Source organism: Oryctolagus cuniculus, chromosome 1, assembly GCF_964237555.1.
Source record: "Oryctolagus cuniculus chromosome 1, mOryCun1.1, whole genome shotgun sequence".
In the NCBI taxonomy this organism is placed as follows: Eukaryota; Metazoa; Chordata; class Mammalia; order Lagomorpha; family Leporidae; genus Oryctolagus; species Oryctolagus cuniculus.
The window spans coordinates 45,927,101-45,945,810 of record NC_091432.1 but is presented as its reverse complement, the minus strand read 5'-3'; the positions used below and the strand labels follow the sequence as shown (position 1 = coordinate 45,945,810).

The 18,710-nt window shown below is 40.3% G+C and overlaps 1 protein-coding gene across 2 annotated transcripts in view; it reads left to right on the top strand.

Annotated features, from left to right (window-relative positions):
• PRMT3 (protein arginine methyltransferase 3) overlaps nt 1-18,710 on the top strand; it is a 157,258-nt gene that overhangs the window by 115,093 nt on the left and 23,455 nt on the right. The window contains exon 14 of one of the 2 annotated variants that reach the window (XM_070072461.1): nt 14,111-14,263. The exons of the other annotated variant lie outside the window; for it this stretch is intronic. Within the exon in view, the coding sequence (XP_069928562.1) occupies nt 14,111-14,155 (45 nt within the window). The 3' untranslated portion in view covers nt 14,156-14,263. Of the gene's footprint in view, nt 1-14,110; nt 14,264-18,710 lie in introns of those variants that run through there. 2 annotated transcript variants of the gene reach the window in all.

The window sequence follows — 18,710 nt, the reverse complement described above, 5'->3', positions numbered from 1 at the left end:
GGGCCATTTTCCACTGCTTTCCCAAGCCATAGCAGAGAGCTGGATTGGAAGAGGAGCAGCTGGGACTAGAACCAGCGCCCATATGGGATGCTGGCTCCGCAGGCAGAGGATTAACCTACTGTGCCACGGCGCCTGCCCCATGGATATTGTTTTTTAATCCATTCACCCAATCCATATCTTTCAGTTGGAGAATTTAGTCGGTTTACATTCAAGATGACATGCTCAGGCTGACTTGCCCCATGTGGTGGAGTTGGAAGCATACCAGGGGATTCCAATTTAATCCCATCGAGGTGGCATGTACCAATGCCATCTCACTGTTCCAGGTGATCAATTTCAGTTCACAGTTGGTCATGGTGGAGGGAATGGGAGTCAAAGGGAGCACATAGACAAGTCTAGTACCTGCTAACGCTAACCGATGGAGTAAATAAAGGGGAGAGTGATCCAACATGGGAAGTGAGATACTCAGCAGACTCATAGAATGGCAGATGTCCTAAATAGCACTCTGGCCTCAGAATCAGCCCTAAAGGCATTCGAGCTGGCTGAAAAGCTCATGAGAGTATTTCAGGCATGGAAAGCCAAGACACTCTGGCAAAAGATCTCTGCGAGTGAGATCCCAGTGGAAAGAACAGGTCATCAAAGAAGGAGGTACCTTTCTCTGAAGGGAGGAGAGAACCTCCACTTTGACTATGACCTTGTCTAAACAAGATAAGAGTCGGAGAACTCAGAGGGCTTCCATAGCCTTGGAAACTCATGACTGGAGCATAGGGAGATTACTGATGCCATAGACAGGAGTGTCAATTGGTAAAGTCAACAACAGGAGTCACTGTGCACTTACTCCTCATGTAGGATCTCTATCCTTAATGTGCTGTACATTGAGATTTAATGCTATAATGAGTACTCAAACAATATATTTCACTTTGTGTTTCTATGGGGGTGCAAACTGTTGAAATCCTTACTTACTGCATACTAAACTGATCCTCTGTAAAAAAAAAAAAAGAAATTATCAATTCCCAACTTGACTCTCACTGGGATTAAACATGACAATAGGTCTGCTCTGATTTCATCATCATTTAAAAAAAAAATCATCTATTATTTTTCACTTTATGTTTCTGTGTGGGAGCAAACTGTTGAAATCCATACTTAATGTATACTAAGCTGATCTTCTGTATATTAAGATAATCGAAATGAATCTTGATGTGAATGGAAGGGGAGAGGGAGTGGGAAAGGGGAGGGTTGTGGGTGGGAGGGACGTTATGGGGGGGGGAAGCCATTGTAATCCATAAGTCGTACTTTGGAAATTTATATTCATTAAATAAAAGTTTAAAAAAAAAAAGGATTAAAAAAAAAGAATAAAAAAATAAAGAATTAGTCCTGTCATTTTTAAAATTTCTTTTTAATATTCTGTGTTCTTCTCTTATTGGTTTTCTTTGTTATTTGTTGTTTTACTACATCAACGTTTGCTGCTTTTCTGTTTCTCTTGTATATCTGCTCTTCTAGTGGGTTTCATACTTTCACTTGTTTTTTTTTTTTTTACCTTTAATTTAATGAATATAAATTTCCAAAGTACAGCTTATGGATTACAATGGCTTCCTCCCCATAACGTCCCTCCCACCCGCAACCCTCCCCTTTCCCACTCCCTCTCCCCTTCCATTCACATCAAGATTCATTTTCGATTCTCTTTATATACAGAAGATCAGTTTAGCATACATTAAGTAAAGATTTCAACAGTTTGCTCCCACACAGAAACATAAAGTGAAAAATACTGTTTGAGTACTAGTTATAGCATTAAATCTCAATGTACAGCACACTAAGGACAGAGATCCTACATGAGGAGTAAGTGCACAGTGACTCCTGTTGTTGACTTAACAAATTGACACTCTTGTTTATGGCATCAGTAATCACCCTAGGCTCTTGTCATGGGTTGCCAAGGCTATGGAAGCCCCCTTAGTTCACTGACTCTGATCATATTTAGACAAGGCCATGGTCAAAGTGGAAGTTCTCTCCTCCCTTCAGAGAAAGGTACCTCCTTCTTTGATGACCCGTTCTTTCCACTGGAATCTCACTCGCAAAGATCTTTCATTTAGGTTTTTTTTTCCCCCCCAGAGTGTCTTGGCTTTCCATGCCTGAAATACTCTCATGGGCTTTTCAGGCGGATCCGCATGCCTTAAGGGCTGATTATGAGGCCAGAGTGCTGTTTAGGACATCTGCCATTCTGTGGGTCTGCTGTGTATCTCACTTCCCATGTTGGATCATTCTCTCCCTTTTTGATTCTATCAGCTAGTATTTGCAGACACTATTCTTGTTTATGTGATCCCTTTGGTTCTTAGTCCTATCATTATGATCAATTGTGAACAGAAATTGATCACTGGGACTAGTGAGATGGCATTGGTACATGCCACCTTGATGGGATTGAATTGGAATCCCCTGGTATGTTTCTAACTCTACCGTTTGAGGTAAGTCAGCTTGAGCATTTCCCAAATTTCACATCTCTTCCCTCTCTTATTCCCACTCTTATATTAAACAGCAATCACTTTTCAGTTAAGTTTCAGCACTTAAGAATAATTGTGTATTGATTACAGTATTCAACCAAAAGTATTAAGTAGAGCAAACAAAAAAAATACTAAGAGGGATAACATATTAAGTTGTTCATCAACAGTCAGGGTGAGGGCTGATCAAGTCACCATTTCTCATAGTGTTCATTTCACTTTAACACATTTCCTTTTTGGTGCTCAGTTAGTTGTCACCTATCAGGGAGAACATGTGGTATTTGTCCCTTTGGGATTGGCTTATTTCACTTGTTTTCATGATAGGAGTTAGCTTTCTTTTGCTTCTCTGTGTAGAATATCGTTAAGCATCTTTCATAAGGCTGGTCTGGTGGTGATGAATTACTTATTTTTGCTTGTCTTCCAAAGTCTTTATTTCCCCTTCGTATTTGAAGGATGGTTTTGTTAGGAATACTATTTGTGGGTGACCGTCTTCTTTTCTTCAGAACTTTGAATACTTTAATGCCATTCCCTCCTAGCCTACACAACATCTGAATGGAAATTCCTTTTAATGTACTTGGTGATTTCTTGTGTGGTTTTTAGAATTCCCTTTGTGTTGCTTTTTATTTGAAAGGCAAAAAGGAAGAAACAGAGATCTTCCATCTACTGGTTCACTCCCCAGTACCAACAATCGTTAGGGGTAGGCCATGCTGAAGGCAGGAGCCAGGATACTCCACATCTGTGTCTACCATATGGGTGGCTGGAACTTATACTTTCGGCTATCATCTGCCATCTCCCAGGCACATATGCAGGAAGCTGAATAAGAAGCACAGAGTAGCCAGGATTCCAGCCACCCGTATATATGTAAATTTCAGCACTCATATGGGCAGTGGCTTAACCCACTGCGCCAAAACACCTGCCCCAGTGTTGTACTTTTAGTCATTTTGCTATGATATACCAATGGTGAGAATCTTTTCTGGTCATGTCTATTTGGGTTTCTGTGGGCCTACTGTCCCTGGGTGTCCATTCTTTAAGTTGGGGAAATTTTCAGCCGATTTTGGTTTTTCTGTGCCTTTTCAAGAATTTCCCAAGACTTACATATTTGTACACCTAATATTGGAACCTGCCTTCAGAAGTTCAGATATTCTTTTTTCTGCTTGATAGTTTTTTGTTGAGGCTTTCAATTATATTTTGTGTTTTACTTACTGAGTGCTTTTTCAGAATCCTATTTCTGCTGAATTTATCATTCATACATTCATATCATATACACAGTGTTTTCCTAATTTTCTTTGCATTGTATGTCATTGAGTTTCTTTATCATTTTAAAATTTATCAGCTAGTTCATGGGGGTGGGGAGCTAGAATTTGTTGCTATTTATTTTTTAAGAAAAGTTTTAATTATTTATTGGAAAGGCAGTGTCAGATGGATCTTCCATCCACTGATTCACTCCCTAAATGGCCACAACAGCTTGGGTCAGGCCAAGCCAAAGTCAGGAGCTGGGAGCTTCACTGGGTTCTTCAATGTGAGGGCAGGGACCCAAGTACTTGGGCCGTCTTCCACTACTTTCCCAGGCCATTTGCAGGAAGCTGAATCAAAAGTGGGGCTTGAATCAGTATCCATGCTGCTTAACCCACTGCGCCACAACACCGGCCCTTGCTCAACATTTATCAAGTGCCTTTGGGAGACATCATGTTACCTTGTTTTCTCATATCGGGTATCAGCTATTACTTTTTTTTTTCCATTTAATTGAAAGGCAGAGCTAGAGAAAGACCTATCTTCCATGGCTGATTGACTACCCAAATGGCCACAAATGCCAGGGCTGGGCCAGGCCAAAGACAGGAATCTGAAACTCCATCTAGGTCTCCCACATGGGAACAGGGTCCCCAAGCATTTTGGCCATTTTCTGCTGCTTTCCCTTGCATGTTAGCAGGAGCTGGATTAGCAGGCAGGATTCAGCAGGTGCTCATATGAGATGCTGGGGTCATGGGCTGTGGCTTAACCCACTGCACTGCAATGCTGGCCCCTCTATTTCATGAAGTATCTTCATAGTCAATGCCTTTAACCTGACGATGTGCCTTACAGTATTTGGTGGGCTACATCAGCTTTATTTCCAGTTTGGCACCATAGTATCATGTCTCCATAGCTCTTTTGGCCTTAAATGTGGTGCCTGCAGTGGTAAGGTCAGTTAGCCCTTCTAACTCCACAGGCCACTTGGGGTGAGGGTACTGTAGTGGCTCAAGTGGATATTGTGCTCACAGCAGTGGTAATGGCACATCCACTATGTGGTCACTCCAGCTATAGAAGTAGTGGTACCAAGAACATAGAGTGAATTTTCCTCCAGTAGCAACTGCAGTAGATGTCATACATTTATTGCAGGAGGTGGGTGGGACATTGAAGATAGCATGTTGTGTAGCATGCAGCATTCAGGCTCATAGTGCCTTGGGTTGATGACTGGCAGGCAGCACTTATATGTCACTGTGCTATGACAGCCTGGACTCTGTAGCTTGGGAAAAGATGCTGCCAGAACTTGCTCTGAAGCATAACTATGGGCAGATCCCAGGTAGCTTTCCTAACTGGATTCCAAGTTTCCAACGTCTCTGGAACTCTAGTCCCAAGCATTGCCAGTGATGGGTCCATGGTGATGGGTCCTGCTGTAACTATCCCATTCACTCTACCCCCTGTAATGAGAACTGCCCCAGCCTGAGGACCAAGTTGTCCAGCATGCTTTGTACTACTCTCATTGCTGCTGTCTCAGGAGTCTGCATCTTAGAGTGTTGCCATCTCCCGCTTGCTGGCTTCCCGTGCCCCTAACCTTAAATTGCAACTATTTGTTCTTCTGGTTCTTCTTTGGTGGAGCCAGCCTTGGCACCTTGATTGACTTTCTTGCTGTTCCTTTCCCATATTGTATTAGCTAATAATTATAAACATTCCAGATATCACATTTTGATTCTAGAATCGTAGTTATAATCATTCTCTTGGGATTTTCATATATGCTGATTCACAGAACCATCTATGATTGTACTTGTCTTTGAGTTATACTTTCTACTTTTTTCTCATGTTTCTTGATTTTATATTTTGTGTTAGATATAGTATTTTAAAAGTATAGACTAGAGTAGCTAGTATTTTCCCCTAGAAGGGCATCCCTAGATCACCAAGATGAGGAGCTGATTCCTTTTACCTAACCTGGAGTTGGTATGGGTGCCACTTCAGTTAATTTCCAGTGTTTCGAGCATAGGACCACTGCCTTGACCATCTTAAAGTCAGGATAGTGGGGGCTGGCGCTGTGGCACAGTGGGTTAACGCCTTGGCCTGAAGCACCGGCATCCCATATGGGTGCTGGTTCGAGACCCAGCTGCTCCACTTCCTATCCAGCTCTCTGCTATGGCCCGGGAAAGCAGTAGAAGAAGTCCTTGGGCCCCCGCACCCACGTGGGAGACCTGGAAGAAGATCCTGGCTCCTGGCTTCGGATCAGCGTAGCTCCAGCCGTTGCGGCCATCTGGGGAGTGAACCACCGGATGAAAGACCTCTCTCTCTCTCTCTCTCTCTCTCTCTCTCTCTCTCTCTGTGTGTGTGTGTGTGTGTGTGTGTGTGTGTAACTCTGACTTTTCAAATAAATAAAGTCAGGAGTCAGGATAGTGATGAAACTTGGGGGTTCTGATTTTTTTTTTTTTTTTTTTTTTGACAGGCAGAGTGGACAGAGAGAGAGAGAGAGAGAGAAAGGTCTTCCTTTGCCGTTGGTTCACCCTCCAATGGCCGCCGCGGCCGGCGCGCTGCAGCCAGCGCACCGCGCTGATCCGATGGCAGGAGCCAGGAGCCAGGTGCTTTTCCTGGTCTCCCATGGGGTGCAGGGCCCAAGCACTTGGGCCATCCTCCACTGCACTCCTTGGCCACAGCAGAGGGCTGGCCTGGAAGAGGGGCAACCGGGACAGAATCCGGCGCCCCGACCGGGACTAGAACCCGGTGTGCCGGCGCCGCAAGGCGGAGGATTAGCCTAGTGAGCCGCGGCGCCGGCCGGGGGTTCTGATTTTCTGTCAGTCCTTCAAGTTGGATGGGAGGAGAAATGTCGTAATAGAAATGTCGTAATAGGGATTTGTTAGTTTCATGATCTAGAAGTTGAGAACTGGCAGTCACAGGGAGGGTGGGATTCAGATGGAATCTTGTAAATAGTCCAGCTGAGCTAACTGTGCTTGAGAAGAAGGAACTTACACCCCGAGAGCATTGTTCAGGTGTTCTTGAGGTACCTGAAACCACCTCATTTTTCTGGGAAAGGGTAAAATCATGGTATGATGACAGGGAATTGTGTTATGACGGGTTTTTGTCCAAGGTCTAAGCACTGCAAGGAAACAACCTTGCCTTCCTGCTTGGCAGCACAACCACATACTTCATTCATCCACCTCCTGAAAAGGAATATGAAAGAGAATCATTTTGTTCCGAGGACTAGCTCTGCCTTTCAGGCTGCTCCAAATCCTAGGACACCATAAAAGCCTAGGCACAGCTATTAAAAGTGGCCTGGCTGCAAAGTTCCAATGGGAACAGCATTTTTGTTACTTTTTTCACCCCCATGGTCTCAGCACTGGGTCAATGCCTTCAGGTATGAAAGCTGCTATTTGTTCCTGCTCAACTAGGAAGGATTCATTTCTTGCTGGAGAAAATTTACTTAGACTTCTCTGCATGCATGACTCTTGAATGGTTTTAATGAAAACTATGATGTTTAGTTTTTCTAGTGTTTTCTTTTTATTGCATCAGAGCAAAAGTCTTGTACAATGGTCTGCATCCTAAATTAAAAAAAAAAAAAAGTCCCATGGGGCCTACGCTGTGGTGTAATAGGCTAAGCCTCTGACTTCAGCACCACTAACCCATATGGGTGCCAGTTCCTCCACTTCCAAACCACCTCTCTGTTTCTAGCCTGGGAAAGCACCCACATGGGAGACCCAGAAGGAGTTCCTGGCTTCCTATTGGTTCAGCTCCAGTTGACTCCCCCACGTGGCCACAACATCCAGGTCGAAGCCAGGGGCCAGAAATACTTCCCTAGTCTTCCACATGGGTGAGAGGAGTCCAATTTCTTATGCCATCTTCCACTGCCTTCCCTGGCACATTAGCAGAAAGATGCATTGGAAGCAGGGCAGCCAGGACTCAGACTTGCACTCCAATGTGTGATGCTGGCGTCCTAGGCAACAGCTTAACCCATTGCATCACAGTACTGGTCCTAGGGTTCCAAATAGGAAAAGTAAATGAAAGTAATAGTGAACCAAAAATGTATGCTACTTCTCAATTGAATCTTCTCTTTTGATAGGTGTTAGGTAATGAGTCACACTCGTATTTGATTTAACTGTCAGAAACTAGTGTTTAGTTTCTCTTAATAGCAGCTGTAAACCCAGAGTAATTAGAAACTGTTTTTTTTTTTTTTTTAAAGATTTATTTGAAAGAGTAGGAGAGGCAGAGTGAGAGAGGTCTTCCATCCTCTGGTTCACTCCCCAGTTAACTACAATGGCCAGAGCTGTGCTGATCCAAAGCCAGGAGCTTCTTCTGGGTGTCCCATGTGGGTGCAGGGGACCAAGGATTTGGACCAGCTTCTGCTTTCCCAGGCCATAGCAGAGAGCTGGATTGGAAGTGGAGCAGCTGGGACTCAAACCGGCACCCATATGGGATGCTGGCACTGCAGGTGGTGGCTTTACACATTATGCCACAGCACCAACCCCTATAAACTATTTAAAATCCAAACTTCAATGATCCTTAGTCATAGTACTGTTTTCATTTTACTTTTTAATAAAGCTGTAAATTTTCCTGAGCTTAAGAAAAAACTTCAATATGAACCCATTTCTTTGCATTTGTGTTCCTTAAATCTTTTCGAGGCTTTTTAAAAATCTCTGGCAGTGTAAACCTAGTGTGTAACTCATTCCTGGGTATTAAATAAGCGCTTAGTACTTTTTGGTGTTAGTTGACCTAATTTTGACCTTGTGAAGCTAATCAGCTAAAGAAACTAATTATTAAAACATCTGTGCTGCTAAGAAATTAAAGATTTGTCTTGAACTTGTATCATAGATTTTTAGTGGGACATCTGGTATATATCTTAATTGGGTTCATTTGGTAAATTTTACGTCTTGGGAGAACATTTTTAAGTTGGTTTCAGGTTTCTCCTTGTGGGAATGGCCATGTGATCTAGAGCATGGTCTTGAACTTCCTGCTATTCTGAAACTTAAACCTTTGTTGTTGGGTTTAGGTGGTGGTGTCCACATTCAATCTCTTCACTTACCATCAGGAAATACTTTTCATTGTAGTATATGCTGTGAGGCATTGCCAATACTTGAAACACTGCTGAAGAGATAGTTCCTCTGTATACAAGGTGTTAATGGGGAAAACATCATAAAATATCAAAAAATTACTAAGAATTGGGTTAAGAGTGATAAGAACATAGTTATATAAGAAAATGTTCATGTTTTCTGAAAGATGTATACTGCATTATCCAGGAAAGAAATGACATATTGTGAAGCATTTGCCTCAAGATAGTTGAGTAGAGGAGACCAGCCTTGGGTTAAGCTGCAGCTTGTGTTGCCAGCATCCCATATCAGAGCACCAGTTCAGGTCTGAGCTGCTCCACTTCTGATCCAGCTTCCTGCTAATGTGCCTGGGAAAGCAGCGGAAGATGGCCCAAGTGCTTGGGTTCCTCTTTCCCCTGTGGGAAACCCAGTTGGGTTTCAGGCTCCTGACCCAGCCCCAGCCCTTGTGACCAAGTGGAATGAAGATCTTTCTCTCCCTGTCACTGTCAATAAACAAATTTTATGCATATATAAGTAAATAGTTTAGCAGTAAAGGGGGCAGAGGGAGAATAAATGTGCCAGTATTGGAAATCATTGAATATAATATCAATATGCAAAGATACTATTTTTGTGTGTTTGAAATTTTTCATAGCAGAGTGTATTTTACAGAATCTTACTAGTGACAGTTTTCTAAGAAATATATACAAGTGATGAGGCAAGGAACATACAGTAGTGAGCTAAAGCTATTTCTCTGTAACCTAGCAATTTGCTGTAGCTTTTATACCATATGTCTAATGCATTTATTTCACTCCTAGGTCTTTTTACAACAGAAATGAGTTTTGGTGTTCACTAAAAATACATGTACAAGAATGTCCAATGAAGTCTTCCTCATAATAGCCACAAACTGGAAAACAGCCCAAACATTTGCTCAGAGTAGAAGCTAGTAGAATTAGGGTGGCATGTTTATGCAGTTAAAAATACAACAGTGGAAAAAAGATGAGCTTAACTATACTCTAGCACATGGACCAATTTCATCAACAAAAGTTCATGTGAAAAGGGAAAAAAAAGTACATACAAGTTTCAAAATCTAAATTTCAAGGACAGGCAAACTAATATGGTGGCAATAGATATCAGATTCTTGGTTACCATTTGAGGAGAGTTAATTAGATAGGAACATAATAGAGGTTTCTGACATATTGAGAATGGTTTATATCTTGATGTGGGTAGTGGATAACCAGGTGTGTTTGGAAACAGTTTACTGAGCAGTATCCCAGTGATACACTCTCATGGGTGCATGTTATACCTGTACACTTCAGTAAATCACATTGGCTAAAAGAAATACCTCTAGTTTTGCATGTACTCATGTAGTACTTCAAGTTCACACACCCTAAAAATGCCCCCTAGTAACCTAAAAGAAGTCTACCAGGATTACAAGACAGATGGTTAGAGCTTTTGCTGTTTGATCTTTTTCTCTGAATAGTGGGGGATGATAGGGATATTTTTTAAGCAGAATGATGTGATCTGAAGGCACTTTTAAACAATCTTGGCTGGAATCTGCAGAGCAGACAGAAGACCAGAGTAGATGTGGAAGGCCAATGAGTTGGCTGTTATAGTAGCTCAGGCTGTGACTTACAGAAAGGTAGCTTAAGAGGAAAAGGAAAAATGTAGAAATAATCAATAATTATCTGTCTAGGGGTAAGATTGACAGGATTTGAGGACGAGTTAAGCAATGTGGGATGAGAGGAGAAATAACAGTGAAGATTCCAAGATTTCTTGCTTTTTCAATTACAGTACTATCTTTTCAGACAAAAAAAAAAAGTACAGAAAAAGAACAAGTTTAGTGGTGAGAACAGAAGCTCAGTTAGTACTATGTTGAATTTTAAATATCTTTGAGATATACAAGTTGTAATATCCAGTAGGGAATTGGAATACTGTTCTGTGGTCTATCTTGTCAAGACAGATTTGTGACATTTCATCCAGATATGTTAGGATAAAACGGAGGAACATTTTGTGAAAGGATATTTTGAAGTACCTCCCAAGATATGTCAACATCTGTTTGACAAAGCATTTTAGGCAATCATAGGATTATATAAAAAACTTTGAAACTAGATACATTTTTCAACCTGTTCTACTTTTTTTTCCCATTTTTTTAATTTAAAAAAAAATTTTTTTGACAGGCAGAGTGGACAGTGAGAGAGAGAGAAAGGTCTTCCTTTGCCGTTGGTTCACCCTCCAATGGCCGCTGCGGCCGGCACGCTGCGGCCGGCGCACTGCGCTGATCCGATGGCAGGAGCCAGGTACTTATCCTGGTCTTCCATGGGGTGCAGGGCCCAAGGACTTGGGCCATCCTCCACTGCACTCCCTGGCCACAGCAGAGGGCTGGCCTGGAAGAGGGGCAACCGGGACAGAATCCGGCGCCCCGACTGGGACTAGAACCCGGTGTGCCGGCGCCGCAAGGCGGAGGATTAGCCTAGTGAGCTGCGGCGCCGGCCCAACCTGTTCTACTTCTAAAATATTTTTTTTTAACTTTTATTTAGTAAATACAAATTTCCAAAGTACAGTTTATGGATTACAATGGCTTCCCCTCCCATAACTTCATCCCACTCGCACCCCTCCCATCTCCCACTTCCTCTCCCATTCCATTCACATCGATTCATTTTCAATTATCCTTATATACAGAAGATCAATTTAGTCTGTATTAAGTAAAGATTTCATCAGTTTGCACCCACACAGAACATAAAGTGTAAAATACTGTTTCAGTACTAGTTATAGCATTAATTCACATTGGACAACACATTAAGGACAGAGATCCCACATGAGGAGTAAGTGCACAGTGACTCCTGTTGTTGACTTAGCAATTTGACAGTCTTGTTTATGGCGTCAGTAATCTCCCTAGGCTCTAGTCATGAGTTGCCAAGGCTATGGAAGCCTTTTGAGTTCGCCGACTTCAGTCTTATTCAGACAAAGTCATAGTCGAGTGGAAGTTCTCTCCTCCCTTCAGAGAAAGGTATCTCCTTCTTTGATGGCCCTGTTCTAAAAGATTATTCTTTACAACAAAGCCAATGGAGCAGGCATCATGAGCAGGCATAACATACAGAATAAGCGTTCAAGTAATCGCGGAAAGAGAACAGTCACACAGCTGATTCTGCCCTCTATTTTCTGAATGTGTACCCAAAAATGAGCATGAGATGAGAAAATGATCTTCCATTTCTTCAGTTTTCAGCTTCTAAGCATTTCTCTGGTGTGATCATCCTGTGAGAATGTGATTCTTGTTTTTAAGAGTGTGTATTTTAATATAAATTAGTGATTTGCTATAAATCATTTACTTTTATCTGGAACCCAGACAAAAAAAAAATGGTGATTTGTGCCTGAGGGATGGTTTATATGTTAGTCTCTAATACAACACCTTAGTAAGGAATTTTCAAGAATAATTTTATTGGCTGGGATTTTCCCCATATGTGATTTTTCCTCTGAAAATATATGAACACTAAAAGGGAAGCTTCATATTTCAAAGGATTACATCTAATTCTGGGATTTTTATATCTAATTGAAGTCCAAATATACCGTATGCATTACCTGACATTTATTCCCACTCGATTCCTTGCCTTTGCTTTTCCAACCTCCGAAAGTCTAGAACCTTCTAAACTACACCCCTACAGGGCTTTTAAAATCTAAATCATTTCAACTCATTCTTCATGTGTGGAAATATTCAGGATGTAAAACTGACAGGACTTGAGGATCAATTAGATAATTGTGGAATGAGGGAAAGAAGTACCAATGAGAACTTTTATACTCTCTCCTTGAAACATTACCATTAAGGAAAACAATATAAGAAGTGCATTTGTCTTTTTAAAATTTAACTATTTTCCCCAAAGGTTTATGTATTTGAAAGATGGAAAAAGAGATCTCCCATCCACTAGTTCCTTCCCAAATGGCTGCTAAGGCAAGGAACCCAGAGCTCCATCCAGGTCTCTCATGTGGGTGGTAAGGGCCCAAGTATTTGAGCTTTCGTCTGCTGCCTTCCAAGGCACATTAATAGGGGGCTGCATGGGAAATGGAGTAACCAGGATGCAAACCTGCACTCTGATACAGGATGCCAGAGGCTAAACCAGCTGCACCACAACACTGGCCCCCAAAAATTAACGCTAAGGTTCATTGAGTGGAATAGTGAGAGCAATCACCAGCAGTATTTAAATCTAGTCAGAAGGAATGCAAAAATGAGGAATCTTGAACGATAAGTATAATAATCTTTCTGTAGAATACTCCTCTAAAGACATGTGTGCTGAAAGCCAATACATGAATAATGCCTCTGAATCTATACCATAAAAAATTCATTGATTCCAATGAATGTGCATCAGAATTGTTGTAAAATACAACTTGAGTTGAATCTTGAAATTTTAGATAGGTATAGGATCGTGCTTGAAATCAGCAAATTGTAAGAACACATTGTGAGTGAAATTATCACACCCAGGCAGGACTGAAATATCTAGCTCAAGCACAGCTGTAAGCAGAAACGTGGCTGATTTATCAAATAGTCAATAATAGTGGGCCCTTGATTGGAGCTGTCAGGGGACTTCACCCTAGTCTTATCACAGAGGCTGCCAATTTGCATTATTAGATTATGGTGATAATTAAGTTTGACCAGGTATTTTTTTCTCTTTGATTCTGGCAGTTAACCCTAGAGTAATGACCTATAAGAAAGTAATCTTCCCAGTTCAGATTTCTTCTGAATAACCTGACAGAAACCATTGTGAATATTGGCATTCAGAGCTTCAGGAAGTCCTAAAGTATCTAATGTTTTCAGACATCTGATGTATGTGTATGTATTAACATGAGAGATTAGTCTTCAGGGAAAGAATTAGAAAGGCTCAGAACATGCTTTATATTTGCCAGAATGAGTCAGTCCATCTTTTCAAGAAAGGACCAGTCTTGATAATGGAAGAGTTTTCTAAAAATCACTCTCTTTAAAACAGATGAAAATATGCAAGGAACACTGGTAATGTAGCACTGTGGTTATTTTCAGCTTTAGACCCAGTGGGCCAAGTTTACCAGTACAATTTTAGTCAAGGTATTTAACTTCTCTGAACCGTTTTCATCTCAAATAGTGTGGTAACACAAATATATACCCTCCTAGTTATTGTTTTATGTACTAAATGATTCACACATTGACCATTATGCCTGGCACAAAAAATGCTCAATAAATAAACCAATTAATATTTCCTTTGATTTTTTCCCCATCAAGCTGTATTCTTAACAGAAGGGTTGTTTTTATTGCTTTTATTCTTATTTTTTGTTTATAGGAATTAAAGACTTCGTGATTTTATAGAAGGGCTCTCCTTATTCCATCACATACCAATTTTTTTTTTACAGGCACAAATGTGCAAAGATGACTTTGAGACCTATCTGTACTCATGAATGTCAAAGAATTAGATAAACTACCTTCTTTTAAAGTGTTATGCTCATCAGCTGTCTCTGCAAGGAAAACCATATCCTTTCTGCCTCTAGTTTCCCAGGGGGTCATGTTTTTAATTTTAGATCACTAATGCAATGACATACCACTTATTAAAGGAAAGGATCTTGTTTAATGTGTATGTCCTGGCTATTCCCAAACACTGCACCATGGTGTTCAACCTGATTTCTTTTTTCTCTTCTCTTCCTACTCTTTTCATCCAGCATCCAACCCCAGGGATCTAAGATGGACCAAACTGAATACTAGAGCCCCAGAAATGGAAATTATCTCACCCATCCATGTCCAGGTTGCAACAGTAAAACACTTAAAATTTCAAATATATGTCAGAACTTATAATAAACTTCTTTGAAAAATGTCAGCTTCTAAATGAAAGAGCTTAATGATTATCAACAGATTTTTTTTAATTTCCACTCAAGATACTGCATGTTTTCAGAAGGGCTCAGGTGTAGAGGAGTGGTAAACTACCTTCACTTTACTTTTCTGGGTAGTTTTCAGAAAAGGGAATATGGAAAGCAAACAAACAAACAAAAAACCAGAATATTAGGAAATAGTAAGCATTGATATCAAGCAATAAGAATCTGTATAAGGGGAGCAGGAAAAGAGGGAAATCTGGAGAAGCAGTGAATTGCAAAACTTTTTAAATAGCAAACTATATTCAAGACCACTTATTCAAGCAACACATATTGAAGGTAAATACTACGTGGGCTTCTTGCTACTTTGACTATAACAAAGAATCAGAATGTAATCTGTGGCCGTAAAACAGTCATTTAGGAGAGGCCAACATATAAATAGTTAGAACTTAAAACAGAATCTATAAAAGAGTCCCTTGGCCTATCACTCTTAGTTTCCCTTGATAATCCTGCTCATGCCTTAGGTGTGTCTTTTCAAAAACCATCTTAATAACCATATGCACTATATTTATCTGGAGTTATCAGGGAATACTTCTTTGGGAAGTAGTTGTCATGTCAGTTTTAAATAAAATTATAAAGTTACATTAGATATAAGCATCATAATCTCCATTTCCTAAAGGTTAATAGGAATTGAGCTTGTATCATTTTATCATTTATTTCTAAGAGTGCTAGGTAAAGGGAATCTTTTATAGATTGTTTATGTTCACTTCCTATAGTCCCTGCACATTGAGATGATAATTCATGCCTCTATAACCATGCACAATTGTTTTCACCATTCAGGAGGCATGCATAGGCAGTGAGTGTATGGAGGTACACAGGAGTGGTGAGTCTGTCCTTAAAAGACCTATTGGGGGGCCGGCGCCGTGGCTCACTAGGCTAATCCTCCGCCTAGCGGCGCCGGCACACCAGGTTCTAGTCCCGGTTGGGGCGCCGGATTCTGTCCCGGTTGCCCCTCTTCCAGGCCAGCCCTCTGCTGTGGCCAGGGAGTGCAATGGAGGATGGCCCAGGTGCTTGGGCCCTGCACCCCATGGGAGACCAGGAAAAGCACCTGGCTCCTGGCTCCTGCCATCGGATCGGCGCGGTGCGCCGGCCGCAGCGGCCATTGGAGGGTGAACCAACAGCAAAGGAAGACCTTTCTCTCTGTCTCTCTCACTGTCCACTCTGCCTGTCAAAAAAAAAAAAAAAAAAAAAAAAAAAAAAAAGACCTATTGGGATGTGCCATTGAAAAGACATTGAACAGAAAGCATTGTGAATGTGATGAGTGCCGGTAACAGGGAGTGCAGGAACATTTTGTGTGTGTATTATAGTCTACTACATGGGATTAAGGAAGGCTGCCCAGAGAAAGTAACATTTAAATTTAGACATAAGAAGTGAGGAGCTAGAGAATGGGGAAGAGTGTTACAGGCCAGGGAGCCACAGGTAGGACAGAAAAATGCAGTGAAGGGCTACAATAAAATTTTGCTGAGAACTTCCAAAGCTGTCAAAAAATACCATTTGTTTTGAAGGTTTCAGAAAGCTGTTAATAAAGCATTATCAAACCAAAATTCAGAAAATAAGGAAGTCCAAAGAGATGAGAATTAACATTTGGGGCTCCTTTTGCCCTACAGGGACTTGCCAATCTAGAAGAAGGATAGCCCTTTTGATAGCACCACATGGTAGGAAATATAAAAATAGACCCCTTGTAACTCCCCAGCACTTTGCTTTGGGATACAGGAAGACTGAAGCCAAGAACAGGGCAAAACAGAGATACATGAATTGAAATGCTCAAATCTTGACACTGAATTAAGATGATCTTGGCTTGAAGAAACAAATTCTTTATAGAATTTAGGCCACAAATTATAGCTACAAGAATTTTTTTTCAAATATAATCAAACTTAATCAGTCATATAAGGACACAAAACAATATGAATCAAGAACCAGTTGAAACAACAGGCAGTAAGAACAGCTCCAGGTATTAATTCTGTCAATCATGAATCCTGAGACTATGCATTAGTCTAAATTCAAGGAGAAAGGAAATTTCAGTGAACTGGAAACTTTAAAATCTATATACAGCAGATTTGAAAAAGAACCATACATTTTAGAATTGAACTAAATATGAGATGAGAAGATCAGTGAACTGGACCTTCGTTCAGAAGAAAATATTCAAAAAGAAGCACTGAGAGATTTAAGAGGCCAAAGAAAGGGTAGGAGACAGTGGATATAAGAAAAGTCTAGTGGGTATTAACTGAGAGTCCCAAAAGAAAAAAGCATGAAAATATTACCATATTTGAAGAGGTAATAGCCAAATTTTTTCTACAATAGATAAAACAGGAAGGTATAATTCATGAAGCATGAAATAACTTGCATGGTGTGATTTTAAAATGCCATCTAATTCTAGGAATATACATAATAGAAATGAAAATGTGTCCACAAAAGTGTTCATAGCAGCATTATTCATAATAGATAAAAGGTGGAAGTAATTCAGTTGTCCATCACCTGAAGAATGAATTAGGTGATATATCCATACCATGGAATATTATTTCAACCACTAAAAAGAACGAATTACTGATACATAACATTGTATGAATAAACCTTGAAAGTATTCTGTGAAGGCACAAAAAGCCACATATTATTTCATTTATATGAAATATCCAGAACAGGCAAATCTATAGCATGGACTAGATGAGAGGCAACAAGATTTCTTTTAGGAGCAATGATAGTGTTCCAGAATAAGATTACATTGACAATTACACAAATCTGTAAAGAATGTTGAATTGTATACTTTGTTTAAATTAGTAAACTTTTATGCTATGTGAATTATATCTGAATTTTGAAAAGGGAGAAGTGATATCCCAGGAAAACTTCAGAAACCAAGGAGGAGAAACTTAAAAGCAGTTAGTGCGGCTGTGGGTAGGGCACTAAAGAACCGTGGGTAGACTAATAGATGAGTACTCAGAAGAACCATGGAATCAAAAAAGATAGAGACACTTCAGTGATGACATCATCACTGTGCCAAAAGAGTAACTGAGTTCTTCCCAACTGAAATATCTTTTAGGAATGAAGCTGAAATAAAGATTTTTTTCAGATGAACACAGAAAAAGAATGTGAATTTGTTCCAGGAAGCCTGTAGTAAAGGAGGTACCAGAAGGTATTTAGGGATGGAAAGCCAGAATTATAGGAAGTTATAAAAACTAACAAAAATGATAAATATATTCAAAAATATGGAGCCTGTAGTGATTCCATCCCTAGGTGTGTACCCAGTAGCCATGAGTATGTATGTATGTTCACTCAAAGATGTCTGTTACAAGTTCATAGCCACAATATTTCTGAAACTCTCAAAAATGTTCAAATACCTGTCAGCAATAAACTGGGTAAATTGTACTCCTATATAGTAGTCCCCCTTATCTGAAGTTTCACTTTCCAGAGTTTCAGTTGCCGCAGTCAACAAGAAGGGGGTGAGTACAGTACAGTAAAATATTTTGAGAGAGGGTCAGAGAGACCATTCACATGGCTTTCATAACATTACATTGTTAAAATTGTTCTATTGTTATTAGTTACTGTTAATCTCTTACTATACCTAGTTTATAAGTTAAACTATCAGGTAATATGTATAGGAAAAAAAGTATATATGGGGCTCCTTACTATCTGAAGTTTCAGGCATCATTGGGAATCTTGGAATGTATCATCCAGAACACTACTGTAGTCACATTTCCTTGCAGTCATGAAAGTAAGTGGGTTACAACAACATGTGACAACGTAAGTGAATCTCACGACAATATTAAGGGAAAATTAGCTAGGCACAGAGGACTACATGATATGTGATTCATGTTGAAGTTACAGGGAAAATTAATGTATGCCCTAGAATTTAGAATAATGGTTACCCTTTGGAGATGGAGGTGTCTAAGATTGACTAGGTGCGCAAGGCACTCTACTAGAGTGCTGAGATGTTCTGTTTCTTGATCTGAGTGTGTGTTTCACACCCTTATGTGCACTTTGCTGCATATGCATGATATAACAGAAGATTCTTAAAAAGTGAAATATCAGTACATCTCAATGACCGTTCACTATAAAATAACATGTCATATAGCTGAGAATAAGTATAGAACAATTA